This window comes from Carassius carassius, chromosome 28 (genome assembly GCF_963082965.1).
Source record: "Carassius carassius chromosome 28, fCarCar2.1, whole genome shotgun sequence".
In the NCBI taxonomy this organism is placed as follows: domain Eukaryota; kingdom Metazoa; phylum Chordata; class Actinopteri; order Cypriniformes; family Cyprinidae; genus Carassius; species Carassius carassius.
In genome coordinates this window covers 3,230,954-3,248,010 of record NC_081782.1, presented here as the reverse complement: position 1 = coordinate 3,248,010, position 17,057 = coordinate 3,230,954, and the positions used below count along the sequence as shown (strand labels likewise).

At 38.4% G+C, this 17,057-nt stretch overlaps 4 protein-coding genes across 4 annotated transcripts in view; 3 read left to right on the top strand and 1 right to left on the bottom strand.

Annotated features, from left to right (window-relative positions):
* The window catches only part of LOC132107724 (phenylalanine--tRNA ligase beta subunit-like), a 297,726-nt gene that overhangs the window by 115,894 nt on the left and 164,775 nt on the right, over nucleotides 1-17,057 (bottom strand). The window lies entirely within an intron of this gene.
* On the top strand, nucleotides 4,727-5,739 carry LOC132107735 (claudin-8-like). Its single transcript, XM_059513907.1, has one exon. The coding sequence runs from the start codon at nucleotides 4,775-4,777 to the stop codon at nucleotides 5,456-5,458; it is 684 nt and encodes a 227-aa protein (XP_059369890.1). The 5' UTR covers nucleotides 4,727-4,774; the 3' UTR covers nucleotides 5,459-5,739.
* LOC132107732 (claudin-8-like) lies at nucleotides 7,654-8,655 on the top strand. Its single transcript, XM_059513904.1, has one exon. The coding sequence runs from the start codon at nucleotides 7,750-7,752 to the stop codon at nucleotides 8,626-8,628; it is 879 nt and encodes a 292-aa protein (XP_059369887.1). The 5' UTR covers nucleotides 7,654-7,749; the 3' UTR covers nucleotides 8,629-8,655.
* On the top strand, nucleotides 10,375-15,780 carry LOC132107572 (uncharacterized). The gene is made up of 2 exons (XM_059513686.1): nucleotides 10,375-11,363; nucleotides 14,758-15,780. Exons 1-2 carry the CDS (start codon nucleotides 10,557-10,559, stop codon nucleotides 15,778-15,780), a joined length of 1,830 nt encoding a protein of 609 aa, XP_059369669.1. The 5' UTR covers nucleotides 10,375-10,556.

Sequence of the window (17,057 nt, the reverse complement as noted above, 5' to 3'; positions counted from 1 at the left end):
AAGGGCTGGGATTTATTTATAATGTCCTGCAGATGTAAGAAGAACGACAGCCTGGTTAAATATCTCACTTTTTCATTATTTGTTCAGCATTGTCTCATATTTGTACAGAGAAGCTGTAAACGGCATTTTAATATTTGTGTTTATTTCTTTGCGATTTATCCTTAAATGTACATAGTGCACTATTCTGACCTGAAATCTACATGTAATTTGAATATTCATCGAGTAGTTACGTTGAATATTGATTATGATGTGCACATCTCAGGTCAAAATAATGCTGAATGAATTTTCATGATTCCTTTCTCAGAGCGGGGGATTTTTTTACAGCTCATTCTAGGTCACTATGTCCTGTTTTACTTGAATTTTGTTGATAAATGCAATATGATTTTTAGCTGATGGACTGTTCTGTTTCTGTTTAAATGGTTTGTTGTGGTTCAGCTCTACATGAATGACATAATGACCCATGATTTGACGCTTAAACTCACGATTCTTTTTAAAAGACGATCGGAGCCCTTACACAGACAATGCATACAGTGTATTATTAAATTTTTTTTTTATGTTTTTAAATTCCAAAATTTGCTGAATGCAATCAAGAGAAGCCACTGGAAAATATTTTGGATGATATTGACCAACCCAACCCTAATTGAAAACGTTCCCATTGAGCTATAGAAATGCATTTTTATTTTGTATATAGAGCTGTGGATTGATATTATATCAAATAAACTGGTTTCTTACATATCAAAAGCCGGTTCCCTGTGATTTGTGGATGCTTCTGCATTGCCAGTATGTCTTTACACATTCACACCACTGTTGTAAATAAGAAGCACTTCTGCTTGTGTGATCTTGCCCTTCATGTGTAAAAGTCAGTGATCGTGGAATTTGAGTACAGCAGCGCTCTGCATTGCTGGCAGACAGAAGTACCAGGATGTCTTCGGGCAGAAACTCTGGAGTCAAAAGTGAAATACAAGACGAGCGAAGCAATCAATCTCTCAGTGCTCAGATGAATCTGAGATATACGAGCTGATAGAAATCTTCTCCTCGGGCCAGACTGACATCAGCAGACCACACATGCATCAGCATCTTCACGTATAAGACTAATTCATGAATTAACTACGCTAATTCTTTCAACCTTTATGAGTGTTTCAAAAGTCATGTCAGGGCAAACCGTCACGTATTTTTTGATGTTGTGCATGTTTGAGAATTTTCACATTTTCTTGGTTTTAATGTTTAAGAATGCAACTTTTTTAATGTTTTCATGAATTTTCATAATTGTTATACAGCTGGAAATGTATTGCTTATATTAGGTTATATATTTATGAATGTGTTTAATTATAGCATATGTAATTATAACAATTATAGATTTGTATTTTTAACCATAAGATCAATCTGCCTCCCAGTGGTGGAAGTTGGTAACATACTTTTGTGCAAAATGTTTTTTTGTAGGCCTACTGTTCTTAGAGCATAGAAATATAGAAAATATACTGTGCATTTCAAAATGGATGTTTTTGTTACAGCAGAATATGTGAAAAATCGACTCAAGAAGATGCTTTGTTTTCTTAAGTTCATTACTGTGTTGCTTACGTTTCAATGTCAATGTTAAAATTTATTTTGTTTTTGTTTGTTTTTTGGTCTTTCTGTCTGTTGACTACTACAATGTTGACAGATGTTGAGAAGATAAATAATGAATACTTTTCATTATTCAGGATTATCTATTGGACTTCTGTTGAGAAAACAAGGAACAAAGGTAAGTTTAATCAAGCTATTTTTTTTTAATAAATGAACCAACAATTTGGGCTAAATATTAGCCTAATTTAGAGTTTCTAAAACTACTGTAAACAAAATTATCATGGTTTTACTAAACAAACAAACAAACAAAAAAACCATGGTATTCAAAAATCAACTATTTTTGCCACAAAAAAAAAAGTTTAATCATGATATAATATGTAGTAAAACTGCTTATAAGCTTATAATAAACCCATGATTTTCGTAGTTGCGTGGTAAAATAATTGAAATTGGTGGTAAAATGTTGTAGCGAATGATAATCATATTCCCATGGAGTATATAAGCTATACATATCTACGTTTACCATGTAAAAAGCATAATTTACGGATAACGTAAACGTACCATAACGTGATATAGGAAAATTATTATTATTTTTTTATACTGAATGCTTTGCAATTATGTTTTCAATTAGTATATTTAGTAGTTTTTAAGCGCAGTTTTAAACAGATGCGCTAGATGGCGCCATTTAGTGTAAATATGCAAATATTTATTTTTATTTAAAAAAATTTGAGGAGCGTGTTTTCAAACGTAAACAAGCAACTTTTTTCCATTTACAAAAGTCTACTTAAATGCCGCATGCATGTATTTTTCTGGTCATGTATAAAGTCGAGAAGTGAGAGTTTTCTGCTGTGAGGTGAAGTCACGTGATGTTAAATGTCACACTTGTCCTCTGCGGCTGGGACACATGATGAAACTCAGTCACAGCGGTCTGACCCGTCAGACAGGTTTGAAGGTTTCTGTTGACTTTACAAAGAACCTCTGACCGCTCATAGCTCGCTGTGTTTTACATGAACATTAGTGACATTTTAGCTCAGGTGAGGCACGCTTCTGCTCTCTGCGAGCTGCTGTTAACACACTCGACATGATCTGATGCTCAGCAGGGCTTTCATCTGAATCCTCCAGGCCAAAGAGGCAAAATAAAGCAGCATTACAAATTCTGTCTAATATATTTACATTGACTAAAATCGTCATGAAACCAACTGAAACAGTTTTGAGAAAAAACAAAAACTGGTCATCCTTGATGTTAACTTGATCAAATTGAGGTCAGATCTATTAGAAGATTAACGGCTTTAATTACTCACAAAAGTTAGTTTTCACTCATGGTGATTGGTGAATGTCGCCATTAGTTCTACTCTCATGAACAATAAGCATCTCACTGTTACTAGTTTCTCAAATGACTGGTTAAAGTCATACGTCATACACTTCTTATAATAGATTTATGTGTATATTTTCACATTTTGCAGCTTTCAAGATGTGGGCACTAAGTGGAAAGCAGGTTCTTTTGGACAGCAAGGTCTAGATCAGAATGAGGGTGAGTAAATAATAAGAAAATAATCGTTTTTGAAAACTAACCCTTTAACCCAGTAGATCTAAACCTATTTGACCTTTTGACTCCCAAATATTTACTAAAAGATTCAAGGAGCCTTCATGTAATATAACATGACTGAAAACATTTTGTTACATGATTTTGATGTACAATTTTCATGGTAATGCAATGTTTGAAGTTAAAATGGGTTTCAAAGGATGAATTTTGAGATTTTATGTTTTCAAGTGATATATATATATATAAACTTTATTACAGGCTCTAGACCCAACAACAAGACAAACAACATAACAGAAGGAATAGATACATAAACACATAAAAAAACATACTTTGATTCATGAGAGTCTTAACAGGCACCCATACCAATGTTTCCACAAATATGATTGATATCTAACCGAGCTGCACCTGGGGCTTGTGAGCATCATTATAATACAGTTTTGAGACTCATCAAGTCGGGACATGAACTTAAAGATTAGGTTCCTCAAGAGAGCCTGTAAAGTGCTTAGCCCTGAGTCACAAAAGAGCTTACTTGCACTGCTACTCCTGGGCTTTTCTAGCAGTATCCTCAGGCAGTCATTATATGCTACCTGAAGTTTGCGCATGGTCTCCTTTTTGTAGTTGACCCACAATGGGGCTGCATACATAGGGGTGCAATATACACAATATATACAATATATACAATATCTCACTTTTACATCATCAGAACAGTGATGGAATTTCCGGACTAACATGTTTACTTGAACATACAACATTCGTCTCTGTCTATACATAATTTCTGATGATTTCTAAAGTGTGATAGAGAGAAAGGCAACAAAGAAGACTTTTCTGACAAAGGTCAGTACTCCTGTTATGTAGGTTTTTGGGGTGCACTCTTGCCATAAATTAATCTATTACTTTTCCTACATAATTTTTAACAAAAAAGATTGGTAAAATATCTATTTAGGAGTCTTAGACCTTTCCAACGATATATAGTTTGTCATGATTAGATTAGGATTTAGTGAAGTAAACGTAGGCATCCCGTATACGGGACGGGGTGACAGTTAAGGGGTTTCAATGACTTTTTCTTAAGTCTAGAATTCCTTCATATATCCACATTTTCAAAGAAACCTTTAACAGTTTTCCAAGAAAAGAACGAATTAAAATATTGATCTTAAGATTTTTTGTTTAAGCTTGTTTTAAAGCTTGATTGATGTTATTCTAAATAATTATTGTATTTTTTTTTTTTTATCATTTAACTATTTTTTTATTATTATTTTATTTATTTTTTAAACTATTTAACTTTATTTTTATTATTATTTTATGTTTAATAAAAAAAAAATCATTATTTTAAAGCTTGTAAATATTTCTATTTAATTTCAAACTATTTTATTTATATTTAATTTAGAATTATTTTAGAGTCATACCGCAGCCACTGCTTCAGCTGAAGTCAGGTGTCAGTGGCTTGCAGCCGGTTATGTGTTTAACCAGCGAGATCAGTCACTGCTACATCAACAGGTCTTGAATTTACACACTTACTTTAAAAACAAAACTCAAAAAAGTCCATTTGTCATCAGTCGCTAGAAACCAGTGTTACCGCATAGCACTGACGGCCCAAACCCCTCCTATCTGATCCTGTCAGATAACCCGTCTACATCTAATCAAACACGCTGCGTTCACCTCACTTCTGCCGTCATGAGGGCTAAGCTGGAGATCCTGGCTCTGGTTCTGGGCACCATCGGTCTGGTGGGGACCATCGCGGTGACCGCCATGCCCATGTGGAAGGTGACGGCCTACATCGGGTCCAACCTCATCGTGATGGAGACCCTATGGGAAGGGTTATGGATGGCCTGCATTCGGCAGGCGGACATCAACATGCAATGCAAAGTCTACGACTCTCTGCTCATCCTGCCGGCGGACATCCAGGCGGCCCGCGGGCTCATGTGCGCCTCCATCACTCTCAGCGTCCTGGCCGTCCTGGTGTCCGTCTGCGGGATGAGAGGCACAGACTGCTGCCATGATGACTCCAGGGGCAAGAACGTGATCCTGCTGGTGGGCGGGTGTCTGTTCGTGGTCGCTAGCCTCGCCACTCTTCTTCCGGTCAGCTGGTCCACACACACCATCATCAGAGACTTTTACAACCCGTTGGTGTTGGAGGCGCAGAAGCGGGAGATCGGACAGGCGCTGTATGTGGGCTTTGCCACGTTCTTGCTCCTCCTGATCACGGGGGTGATACTGCTGTGTCGTTACGGCCCCCGCCACAGGAAGGACGAGGAGGAGAAGAAGCCATACTTCACAGTGGAAGAGGACAAGGCTGGGATGAGCATGATGGGACGGACACCCTCTTCTGACACGTACCGGCAGAGTCAGTACGTCTGACAGACAGAACTCTCTCACTTTCCTTTTTAGTTTTATTTCTAAGCAAATTTTGAACTGCATTTATGTTTCTTGGCCATATGAATCAGTGTAGTGAATATTAATCAGTGTAGTGAATCCTGGATAATCAGAGCAAATGTTCCTCATTAACTACATTAGTGTCTGATGATATGATTGTAGATTATATTTTCAAACATTTTGTGTTGTAGTTCTGTTCTTGTAAGCTAAAACTGACATTTACTTGGGCATCCACAAACATATGATTTACTTACTGCTTTTAGATCTTTTTTATTCAAGACTAGTAAATTAAGCATGAGACTAATCAAGCTCTCATTGTAATCTCTAAAATATCTGGATAATTTACAAAAAAAATTAATCAAATATTGTATTATTTATTTACTTATAATGAAATACATTATTATTATATATTATAGTAATTGATTTATTGTATAAAGTGTTTTATTACTTTTATTTATAAATAAATGTAGTACTGTTAAATATGTAGCTCTGTGTTTGTAGGAAAATTATCATCTGTCAGTACGTCTGTAAATATGATTTACCCAGCTATTTCTATACATGTCTGAATTATGAAATTGTGAATGAGAGTAAAAAAAGCTGTCAGGGTTATCTATAAAAATGCATTATTTGTGCCATAAAAGTTATAAATTATAAAAAAGAGTATTAAAAGTATTTTTCCCGTTAATGATCAAATAGTCTATTATGTATTCCTATAACTTTTATACTGTATGTACCTTTTATTTTAAAAGCAATTGCATCAGTCATATTCACTCCACCGACTGAAGCATACAGGACAAGAAATGCTGTCTGTATCTGCTGAGTCGCATCTCACGCAAAGCCATTTACTGTAAGTGAAACTAAATATAAACCACACTGACGGTGGACTGCTGTTAGATGGATGAGATATCTACTGATGGCGTGTGTGTGTGTGTGTGTGTGTTTTGACACTAAAGCCTCTCAGGTTCCACCTCCATCATTGGTCAGGTTCTAGTTCAGTATCTTACCTGGAAACGCTGTGATCACCTGACCTCTCGCTGACATACAGCAGCAGATCAGGGACTTCATGTGGATCTCAAGTTCAGGGACAAGGAGTTTCTTTTGACAGTAACAATAGAAACCGTAAACTCACAGATTTGATGTATGCTTAATATCTTGATTGTTTCTATTAGATAGCAGTGAAACCCAGTGGAAAACAAATAGACTTTTGCTTTTGTCTTCTGCTTCTCAGATTTCTTTTAAGATCTCTCAGAGTTTCAGAAGATACAATATCTCAAACTGTGCTTGGATTTGCCAAGATATTGAAGCATGCAATCAGTATCAGAGATCTTTATATGAACTCAAACATTTTCCTTTAGAATCTTCTAAGAGATAAACCGTTAGATGGTCAGAGCTTCTCAACATATTCATTTTATATGTGACCTGTTTGATTTTTTTGTTTTTCCCCGGGAATTTTAGGAAAAAACATGAGACGAAGCTGAAACTTCAATGAAACGTTACTCAGAACTCAATTAGAGTCTCCTTAGCTGTATTCATTCAACATACACTATTTGTGTATGTGTATAGTTAATAAAAGCATCCACAATGATTATAATATAATTATAATTAATAATAATTATTATTTTATATTAAATAGTAGTAGTAGTAGTAGTGTATTTATATAACTTGAGCAATACAATTTTATATATGTATGTTATAAAATATTTTTATTTTCTTTTGCAGTGTTTGATACTTTTTAGTTTGATTGGTAAATTAGTAAGTATTTATTTAAATGTTAATTTTGTATATTTCTTCTTCTTATTATTATTTGTATTATTATTACATGTACATGAGCATGTTATGTAATTTCATAAAGTCATATAGATATATTTTTTAAATATTTTATTATTTTTAAATTATTATTAGTCTCAAAAACGACCTTACCTTAAAAGCTATCTTTAATTACATTATAATTAAACATTCCCACAAGCTATTCTGTGCTTGCATTTTGTTCTGAAGAAAAATACTCTTCTTTAGAAGCCCCCTAATGGTAGAATTTGAAAAGCCGTGGGCAGGTTTGTTTAAGCATTTCAAGTGTCACCAGTTTCCTTCGAGCTGTTTATCAGATTCTCCAGGAGCAGATGAACAAGTCTGTTCACATAGCATCATTAACATTTTTCTTGTCTGTAAATACTTGTCATCTGGATCTTCCGGGCTCAGTTGAGAAACACCGCAGTGAAGGAGAGCAGCGTTACATCAGTGTCTGATCCTTCGTTGTTTTGTCCTGGCACTCGACCATCATGTCTTACGCCGGGTCTTACTTGGCCAAATCCTACGCAGATAAAGCCTACGGGGACACTGTGTACACGGGATATCCAGATGAGAAGTCGGCGAAAGAGGTGTACGATGAGCAGGTGAAGCACGAGAAGAGAAAGAGACGGGAATCCATGTGCTGTGAGGTGGTTGCTCTGGTCATCGGCTTCGTCGGATTGATCGGGGTCGCATCCGTCACAGGCCTGCCGATGTGGAAGGTCACGGCATTCATCCAGGAGAACATCATCGTGATGGAGACGCGTTGGGAGGGATTGTGGATGAACTGCTACCGGCAAGCCAACATCAGAATGCAATGCAAAGTCTATGATTCTCTGCTGTTCCTCCCGGCCGACCTCCAGGCTGCCAGGGGTCTCATGTGCGCCTCTGTCGCTTTGAGCACCTTCGCCTGCATCGTGTCGGCCGTAGGCATGCGCTGCACCCGTCTGGTAGACTCCCGTCCCAAAACCAAGCACATTGTTTTGGTGAGCGGAGGGTGTTTGTTTTTGGCTGGCTGCTTGACCACCATCATTCCCGTGTCGTGGACGGCTCATGTGATCATACAGGACTTCTACAACCCGTTGTTGATCGACGCCCAACGGAGAGAGCTTGGAGAGGCTTTGTACATCGGATGGGTCACTTCAGCTTTGCTTTTCAGTGCTGGGGTGATTCTGCTCTGTCGACACGCACCACGAACCCAGGATAAGATGGACATGGCGTCTGTTATGTATCGGGCCGGATCGGCTCCGTATAACTACTCCTATGGGCCTGGATATGGATACCAGCCTGCATACGGATACCAGCCCGGGTACAACTATCAACCAGCCTATTCTCCTGTCCCAACTGTTTATAACCCTCCAAGATACTGAGACACACAGTGAATGCTGTGCTTTACCATTAAAGTTGAGTTGGGAACAATCTGCATTGGGATTCAGAAGAAAGCAGGACTGATGGAGCCTCATTTGATTAATTGTGACTGTATGTGAATATTAGTTTTTACATTCTTGATTTGAATGCATTTCCTTCTTGTCTAAAAGACTGTTTGTAATTTGCACAGAAATAATATGCAATATGCTCAAATTAAGAACACCAACATGTGGGATATTTTCACACAGCATTTAACTGTGTATCCGTGGCTTAATGTTGAATCTGTCATGATTGTGTTTGTTTTTCACTTTGTTTTTCCATTTTTTAAAGCACTAGTTTGATTTTAATTGTATTAAATAAATGTGTGAAAAGAACTGTGGATGTACTCGTTCCTGGACTGTAGATTGGTGACATCATTTTGTTGATTTATTCTTAGCCCAGTGTTGGCGGCACTGGTCGAACCAGTCGAGGTGGTTTTCCAGTGTATGTTTGTCTTCTGTTGCTCCATAAACTCAAAGCATCACACCCCTAATGCAAATTCACCAGCACTGACTACGTGTTTGTGAGACCTAAAGTGACCTAGATGTAACTGGAAAAAGTCAACGCAGCAAAACAATGTTATGATCTAAATTCTTATCTGCACTCGCTGATGAAAATGAATAAAATATCAGTTACTGACAGCCATCTAATAGACCACAGAAGCTTGATTTTGTGTACTGTCTGAAGAAAATGCTGAATAGTGCAAAATTTGCTGGATGTTCTGAGTGGATTTTATCATGTTGTTATGTTATTGCTAGGGTGTTCTGCATAGCAACATTCTAAAAACACTTGGCATTAAATAGAATTACAAAAATACACAAAGGTTGCTAAGATTTTGCTATGCAGCTGCTAAGGTGTTTTGAGCAGTTACTATGTAGCTGTTAAGACACTAGAAACCTCTTAGAACCCCTTAGTAACTGCATAGCAACACCCTAGCAACTGCACAGAAACATTCAAAAAAGTAGAACCCCTTTGCAGCTGCATAGCAACACTGTAACAACCTCAAAGTAACATTCTAAATACATTTTAAACCCCTTTGCAGCTGCACAGCAACATTCTAAAAACTACTCAGAACCCCCTAGTAACTGCCTAGTAACATTCTATAAACCACTTACAACCCCAAAGCAGCTGCATAGTTACACCCAAGCAACCACTTAATAGCATGCTAAAAAAAGCACTCCGCATCAAATGGAACTACAAAAATGGTCGACGGTATAAAGGTTGCTAGGTTGTTGCTATGCAGCTGGAAAGGGGTTCTAAAAGTTTTTTTAGAATGTTAATATGGGGCTTGCTTATACTCTGACTTCTACCTAGCATGTTGCTATGTGGTTGCTCTCTGATGTTCCCTCAGAACACCCTAGCATCCATGTAGCAACATGCTAGAAACCACTCAGCATCAAACTGAATTCTAAAAGTAATGAAGTTCCACAGAAATTACAAACATTTCACCTTTAACTAAAGGTAAAACATCAACATTAAGGCATTAGCTGACTTCACAAATGTTCTTCTGGACATATCATACAGCAATTTAATCAGCCGCAGCACCAGTGGTGTTAAACATTGACAGCAGTCCAGAGCTGTTGTATGTTTGCCCGTATCTAGTAACCCCTCCAGCTGCATTTCCTCACTTAACAGGATCTCTGCCAGAAAATGGTGCCTGCTGAACAAACATCAACATGGCTACTTGCTCCTCCTCCCCCAGTGACACAAAAGCAGAAACAAACACTTGCCGGGGGGATTTGATTTCATAGCAACCTGCCCTGGCGTTCCCTCCCTCCCCTGAGCGAGAGGGCGGAGGCTGGGAACAGGTGAACACCTATCAGCTCCAGTTCCAGCGGGATGCAAAACATCACAGGCGATACCAGTCCTCACTCTTCAGGCTCCTGGAATCATGGCAAACAGTGCCCTGGAGATCGTGGGAATGTGCGTAAGCCTGATCGGCCTCATTGGGGTGGCGGCCAGCACCGGGATGCCGATGTGGCGGGTGACGGCGTTCATCGGGGAGAACATCATCGTGATGGAGACCCGCTATGAGGGCTTGTGGATGAACTGCTTCCGGCAGGCCAACATTCGGATGCAATGTAAGGTGTATGACTCTTTGCTGGCACTGTCTCCGGACCTCCAGGCCGCTCGGGGGCTCATGTGCTGCTCTGTGGCGTTGACCGGTCTGGGTTTACTTATCTCCATCGCTGGGATGAGGTGCACGGCATGCATCCAAGGGAACGACCGTGCCAAGCGGATGGTTCTGATCATCGCTGGCTGCATGATCCTAGCGGGCTGCTTCTGCTGCCTCATCCCCATCTCCTGGACCGGACACACCATCATCCAGGACTTCTACAACCCCTTGCTCATCGACGCCCAGCGTAGGGAACTAGGGGAAGCGTTGTACATTGGTTGGGTGTCTTCCGCCTTCTTATTCGCTGGTGGGTGCATATTCACCTGCTGCAACGGCCCTCTGGACAAGGGCCCGGATCAGAGGTACATGTACAACAAGAACGCACCTTATGTGGCCTATCAGCCACAACCCGTGGCCTACCACCCTCAGCCTCGCTCGGTATACAGTCACCCGTCTGGGCCACCTTCATTCATTGAGCAGTCATATCAACCGTCCAGGCAGCAGTCGTTCATTCAGCCTTCCAGACAGCAGTCATTCATACAACCGTCCCGACATCCATCCGCCCGCAGCGCCGTGGCTTATCTCTGAAATCCAGCCGGACATTTCACAGGCTTGCGTGATTGTGTATGTGTGTGTTAGAGAGAAATGGAAAGGACAACCAAAAGTAAAAAAAAAGGATTTTTTTGTCATGCATTTCATTTTATTTTATGTTTTCATTCTTGGGAATGTTTTTGGCTACATTTAGATGTTATTTCTACTCATATCTATGCAGGAGATGGAAAGGACTTATAACCAAAGGTTTTTTTTAATTTTTTTTACACAAGGTAATAAATACTATTTGGACATTTTTAAACGGTTTTAAATGTAACAAACTTGAGCCTACATTTTATTTTTTCCAGTTTCATTCTTAGGAATGTTTTTGAAGACTTTGGCTTTTTAAATGTGTAAGTAGGTGTAAATGAGAGATGGAAAGGATGGACTTCTAACCAGAGGTGTTATGAAAATAAATAAAAAATTATTTTAAATGTAACAAATTTAGTCCTACATTTAATATTTTTCTTTTTATTTCTTGGGGATGTTTTTGACAGAATTTAAATATAGTTTCAATGGCATTTTTTTATATGCAAGTAAGATAACTGACTGAGATGAAGAATTGTAAAAAAAAAAAAAAAAGTTTTTGTTTTATATGATTCATTGTAAAGTACAGATCATACCTCACCTTACCTGTTGTAAAGTATGTAATTTGAGGTATATGTTTAATATTCAGATATTATGTTTTTTTATGTAAATATCAAAGCACAATACAATGATTTAACTCAATAAACCAGTAAAACATATCCTTAATCATAAGATATTTGCTATTCCTCCTAAAATCTTTCTGCATTTACAGGTGGTTTTCAAAGATTGTGTTCTGGTTTCTGCTGTGTATTTACACAGTTACAGTTCTCAGAAGAAATCTGTTCATCTATATGCTTCAGAGGATATGTTTTCTCAAAAAGTCACGTGTCTGAGTTACAGGCAGGTGCTGAATTTGGTGATTTAGTTCAGCTCAGTGCGTTCAAGATCTTTATGCCCTGCAGCTTCAAATAAACAAAGCCGCAGTGAAACGTAAGAAGACTATTGTCTCGAGCGCCTCAGACACAGACACACCCAGAGAATGAGTCACACAAGAGCTGCTTGTTAGTATAGTAGAGCTACAACAGCACCAGGAAACTATCTGTGAAAACTGAGAAATACACACCCACACATGAAAACTGAACAAGCAGCTTTAAAGTTTTAACTGCATACTTTTGGACAGACGTAAGGTGTGACACCTGTTTCACTGGGAACTGTAATACCGAGTGCATCAGCTTGAATGTAAACTAAATGTAGGCAGCATCTTTTCAGATGAGATTCTTTTGTTGCCATCCTTCATGAAGAATGCAATCCCAGAATGCACTGTGATGAGCTCATTGAAGGAAAAATCTAATTAATTTGCATTTGATTTAATACCAAACAATACTGGTCAAACAACATAAAATGTACATGCACACATTATTTTATGATTACTAAGGTCTAGCATCATTAGCTTAGCAATATGCTAAGCATAAATCAATTGTATCCTATTTTATTACTGTTTCTGTGAAGCAAAAAGTTGCTGAGTGTTCTAAATCACTCACTTCTGTGGTTCAGTTTCAGTGAGGATGCTACTTTTTTTAAAGTTAGCTACCTGAGTTGGTAGGCTAGTAAACAGCAAGACAGCTCACTAGGTTTTAAAACAGAGGTATTAGGTAATATGCACCGTGGCGGCATCAGTTCAGGTTACTAATGCAAAATATGTGGGTCATCACCAGACAGGAGTGACCCAGAATATTACTGAAGTCATTGGTGAAGCTAAACTACACATTGTGTTTGGATATAACGTATGCATGATAAATGACAATAATGACAGTAAAAACAGATAATGCTTTTAGCAGCAACCAAACATAGTTAGCAAAACTGTAGGTTAGAATGGATGCAGGCATTTTTTTGTTCAAGGCTTTCGGTGTCATTAGCTTCTGTTTATTTATGCAGATTGATATTGTAAACTGGTATTTCTCATCATATGATTTTAATTTATTACCATGGTTTGCAGCACAAATAGCCAAGTTTTACCATTTACTACACTTTGTAATTCCTCTAGTTATCTATAATGCCTAATGAATAGGAAGTCTTTACATAAAATAGCTTATTTCTTAGTTGCCTAACAGGTGAATAAAGGACACTTTAGCGGCTAGTTGAACATCCCTGACAGAACTAACTTGCCTGTAACCAGGTTTGCGCAGCGGCTCTCTCTAGTGTTGGAGTGTGAGAGTTGTATAACTTTGTGAGTCAAGGTCATCTGTTCATTTGAGAGAGTGTTTGTTTATGTGAGAAAGACCTTGTTGGCAGCGTATATGACCACTGGTCAGTAAACACACCATCAGCATCTCCACTTACCCTCATCATCCTCAACCAATCACAATACAGCTATGCCACTTTCCCACAACAAAGAGAGTAAGTTTAACATGAAGCTGTTGAAGCATATAATACCACACTGTCCTGTTTAATCTGGAAACAACATTTACTACATCTAACACACCTGTTAACAGACCCGAGACCTCTGGATTTGGACATTAAATCGCTGCCCAACAGGATTATCTTTGTTCAGAACAGGGTGAGTGGATTCATTCATTTGTTCAGGGTGGTTTGCTGTCATCTGAGGAGACGTTCATTCAGGACATGTTCTTCAGAAGAAAAAATAAAACCTTAGGTATTGTACAAGTGAATTAAACATATGATTAAGAACCAAACGGAGCATAATTGTGTGCAAATTAAAATGAGCCTGTTAAAGGGAACGGGGAATTCTGTTTAAAAGGTCAAGAGGTCAAGGTTTGCTGTTTTTATCGGTCCAGAGACCCTGTTGGTGGAGGCATTCTAATATGCTGATTTGCTGCTCATTAAGCATGTCTGATTATTATCAATGATGAATATAGTTGTGCTGCTTACATTTACAAAGAAACAGCATGTATTTAAAAATATATATATTTTGCGACATGATGAAAGTCTTTATTGTAACTTTTGATCAATTTAATGCATCCATGCTAAATAAAAACCTTAATTTAGGCTACTATAAATTGTTACAATATTTGCAATGCAATGGAATGTTTCTAAAATAGCAAAATAGAGCAAGCAAAAGATTCAAAACCATACATCTTAGAGCAAATGTCGTGAGTATTGCACAGTACTGCAAATCCCAAATAGTGTATAAAAGCTATTTATTATAGTAGATATTTTGGCAGTGGCTCTTAAAAGTGAAAAATTGCCTTAATGCTGTTTGCATTTAAAAGCATTAGTCTAGTGCTGTTAAAAACTTGACCGATTAAATGGAAGAAGCATCCTGTGCCAAAGGCCTCTCATGTAAATTTCCAAACCAATTATGTCTGTTCCTCTACTTTTAGGAAAACTGATGACATAGTCAATGATGGTTCAGGGCAAGTGTGAACTCATCGCTCTGTGTCTGGGCATCATCGGTCTGATCGGAGCGGTGGCTGTCACGAGTCTTCCCATGTGGAAAGTGACGGCGTTCATCGGTGAGAACATCATCGTGATGGAGACGCGCTGGGAGGGTCTGTGGATGACATGCTTCAGACAGGCCAACATCCACATGCAGTGCAAAGTCTACGACTCTCTGCTGTTCCTGCCGCCGGACCTGCAGGCGGCCCGTGGGTTGACGTGTTGTGCTCTGGCTCTGTCTGGATTTGGGCTGCTTGTGTCTCTCGTAGGCCTTCGTTGCACGTTGTGTCTCAGGGATCAACCGCGGGCCAAAAGCCTCATTACGATGGCCACAGGGGTAATGCAGATTTTAGCATCCTTTTGCATAATCATTCCTGTCTCTTGGACGGCCCACACCATCATTAGAGACTTCTACAACCCTCTACTGATAGACGCCCAGCGCAGGGAACTAGGAGAGGCGCTGTATATCGGTTGGGTAACTAGTGCTTTTCTGTTGGCGTCTGGAATTATATTTCTCTGTCGTCGTGTTGAACCCAAACCAGTCTCATTTCATGCTCGTCCACCAGCTAACAAACCCATTTTAAACCGCGTCCAGACCTTTAACTCTATGAGACACCAGCCTTTGGTCCAGAGCAACAGTCTTTCCATTCAACAGCCTTCGGCGTCCGTGTTCAGCTACGCCATTACGCCCTCTAGTGGTCAACATTCACCCCACAGTATGCAGGCCATGGCCACGGGGTCTTTAGTGTACAGTCAGAATGGTCAGAATCCAAACTATTATGGCCAAAATGTGATGCAGTATGTACCCAGGAACAGACATTACCCGCTTCAGCTTTCCACGCACTTTAAAGAAAGCACTGTCAGTGATCCGTACACTTCATACACCACCGGATCCACGTTTCATCCTGCGCCACAGAATCCACTCTTCGTAGGGTACAACTACTCCAGGATGCAGTCATACAGCAGCTCTGCATTGCGTATATAAGGGTTTTTAATGAATTTGAATTAAAAAACAAACATGCTCAAATGTTTTGTGGGGATATGAAGCTCTTCAAGGCAGTGATTCTGAACTTTTTCATCCCAAAGACCGCATTGTCAAAGACAATATTTAAAAAAGTTATAATAATAATATTCTCCACAAATTTTATTTTATTTTTTCATCCAAAGAGACTGGAAGTGTATCAAAATATTTAAATATTATAAATATAAAGAATTTTTATATTTTCCACAATTCCATAAGTTTCAGTAACTCAGTATTCTTCAGGTTTTACTCTTTTTAATTACAAATTAATTTACTTGACTTTTTAGTCACTTGTGATTGTTAAATTCATCTTTTTTACTCACAAATAATTATTTCTAAGCAACTTCTGCCCAATAAAATATTTTAGAGCATGATATAACTACAAAAATATGTATATATGTATATGTTTTTTTCAAGATTTTATTAATTTGTATTACTTTTCCATTTCATATTCAGGTTTTCCATGAATTATTTTGTACCCAAGGCTTGGATCTTAAATAAAATGGCAGATTAAAATGAAATCTTAAATTTTTGTTTTTGTAACTGTTGCAGTTTATTTTAAGATATTTTTCCCTGCTTGGAATTGTAGTTTAATTCTGTATTACACAAAGTTTTTATTAATTATTTTGAAAGAGAGAGCAATATACAGTATGCAATGCATGCAAAATCTAAATCACAAATTGTTCATTTCACTGCAGTCTCCAGTGTTTGTCCTGAGTTAAAATTACAGCATGGAGGTGGAATACAGGGCGTCCCTCACCGGATGAGCAGCTGTCATTGAATGTCAATACTAACGTAAACCACTCGTACTCCAGGTAAAATTGTTAACGGATGCCGATCTAGAGTTGTGAACTCAATGCTACAGGTGTTTGTTTTGCCAGCTGCAGTAAGCCCCCATAAACAACCTCTGTTTCACATTGGGGCATGTGGACAGCAAACACTAAATCAGCACACGGCACATCAAACTGGTGGAGCATATTGGCTGGCTGTTAAGAAACGGTGTGTTATTCTCTAAATAAACAGCTGTGAGTTTGTCCTGGAGCTGAGAACATGACAATATTTGAAGAGATGTCATGTGAATCTCCCATCGTTCTCTGTTTTTGGCAAGCAGAGGACTAAAATCATACTGCATCATGTACTTTTTTGTATCACCCCTTATAAATAATGCACTGTTATCCAAGTCTTTACTGTTTCTATCAAATGTGGCTTTGAGAGAGAATATGTATTAAATAAGATCAGGG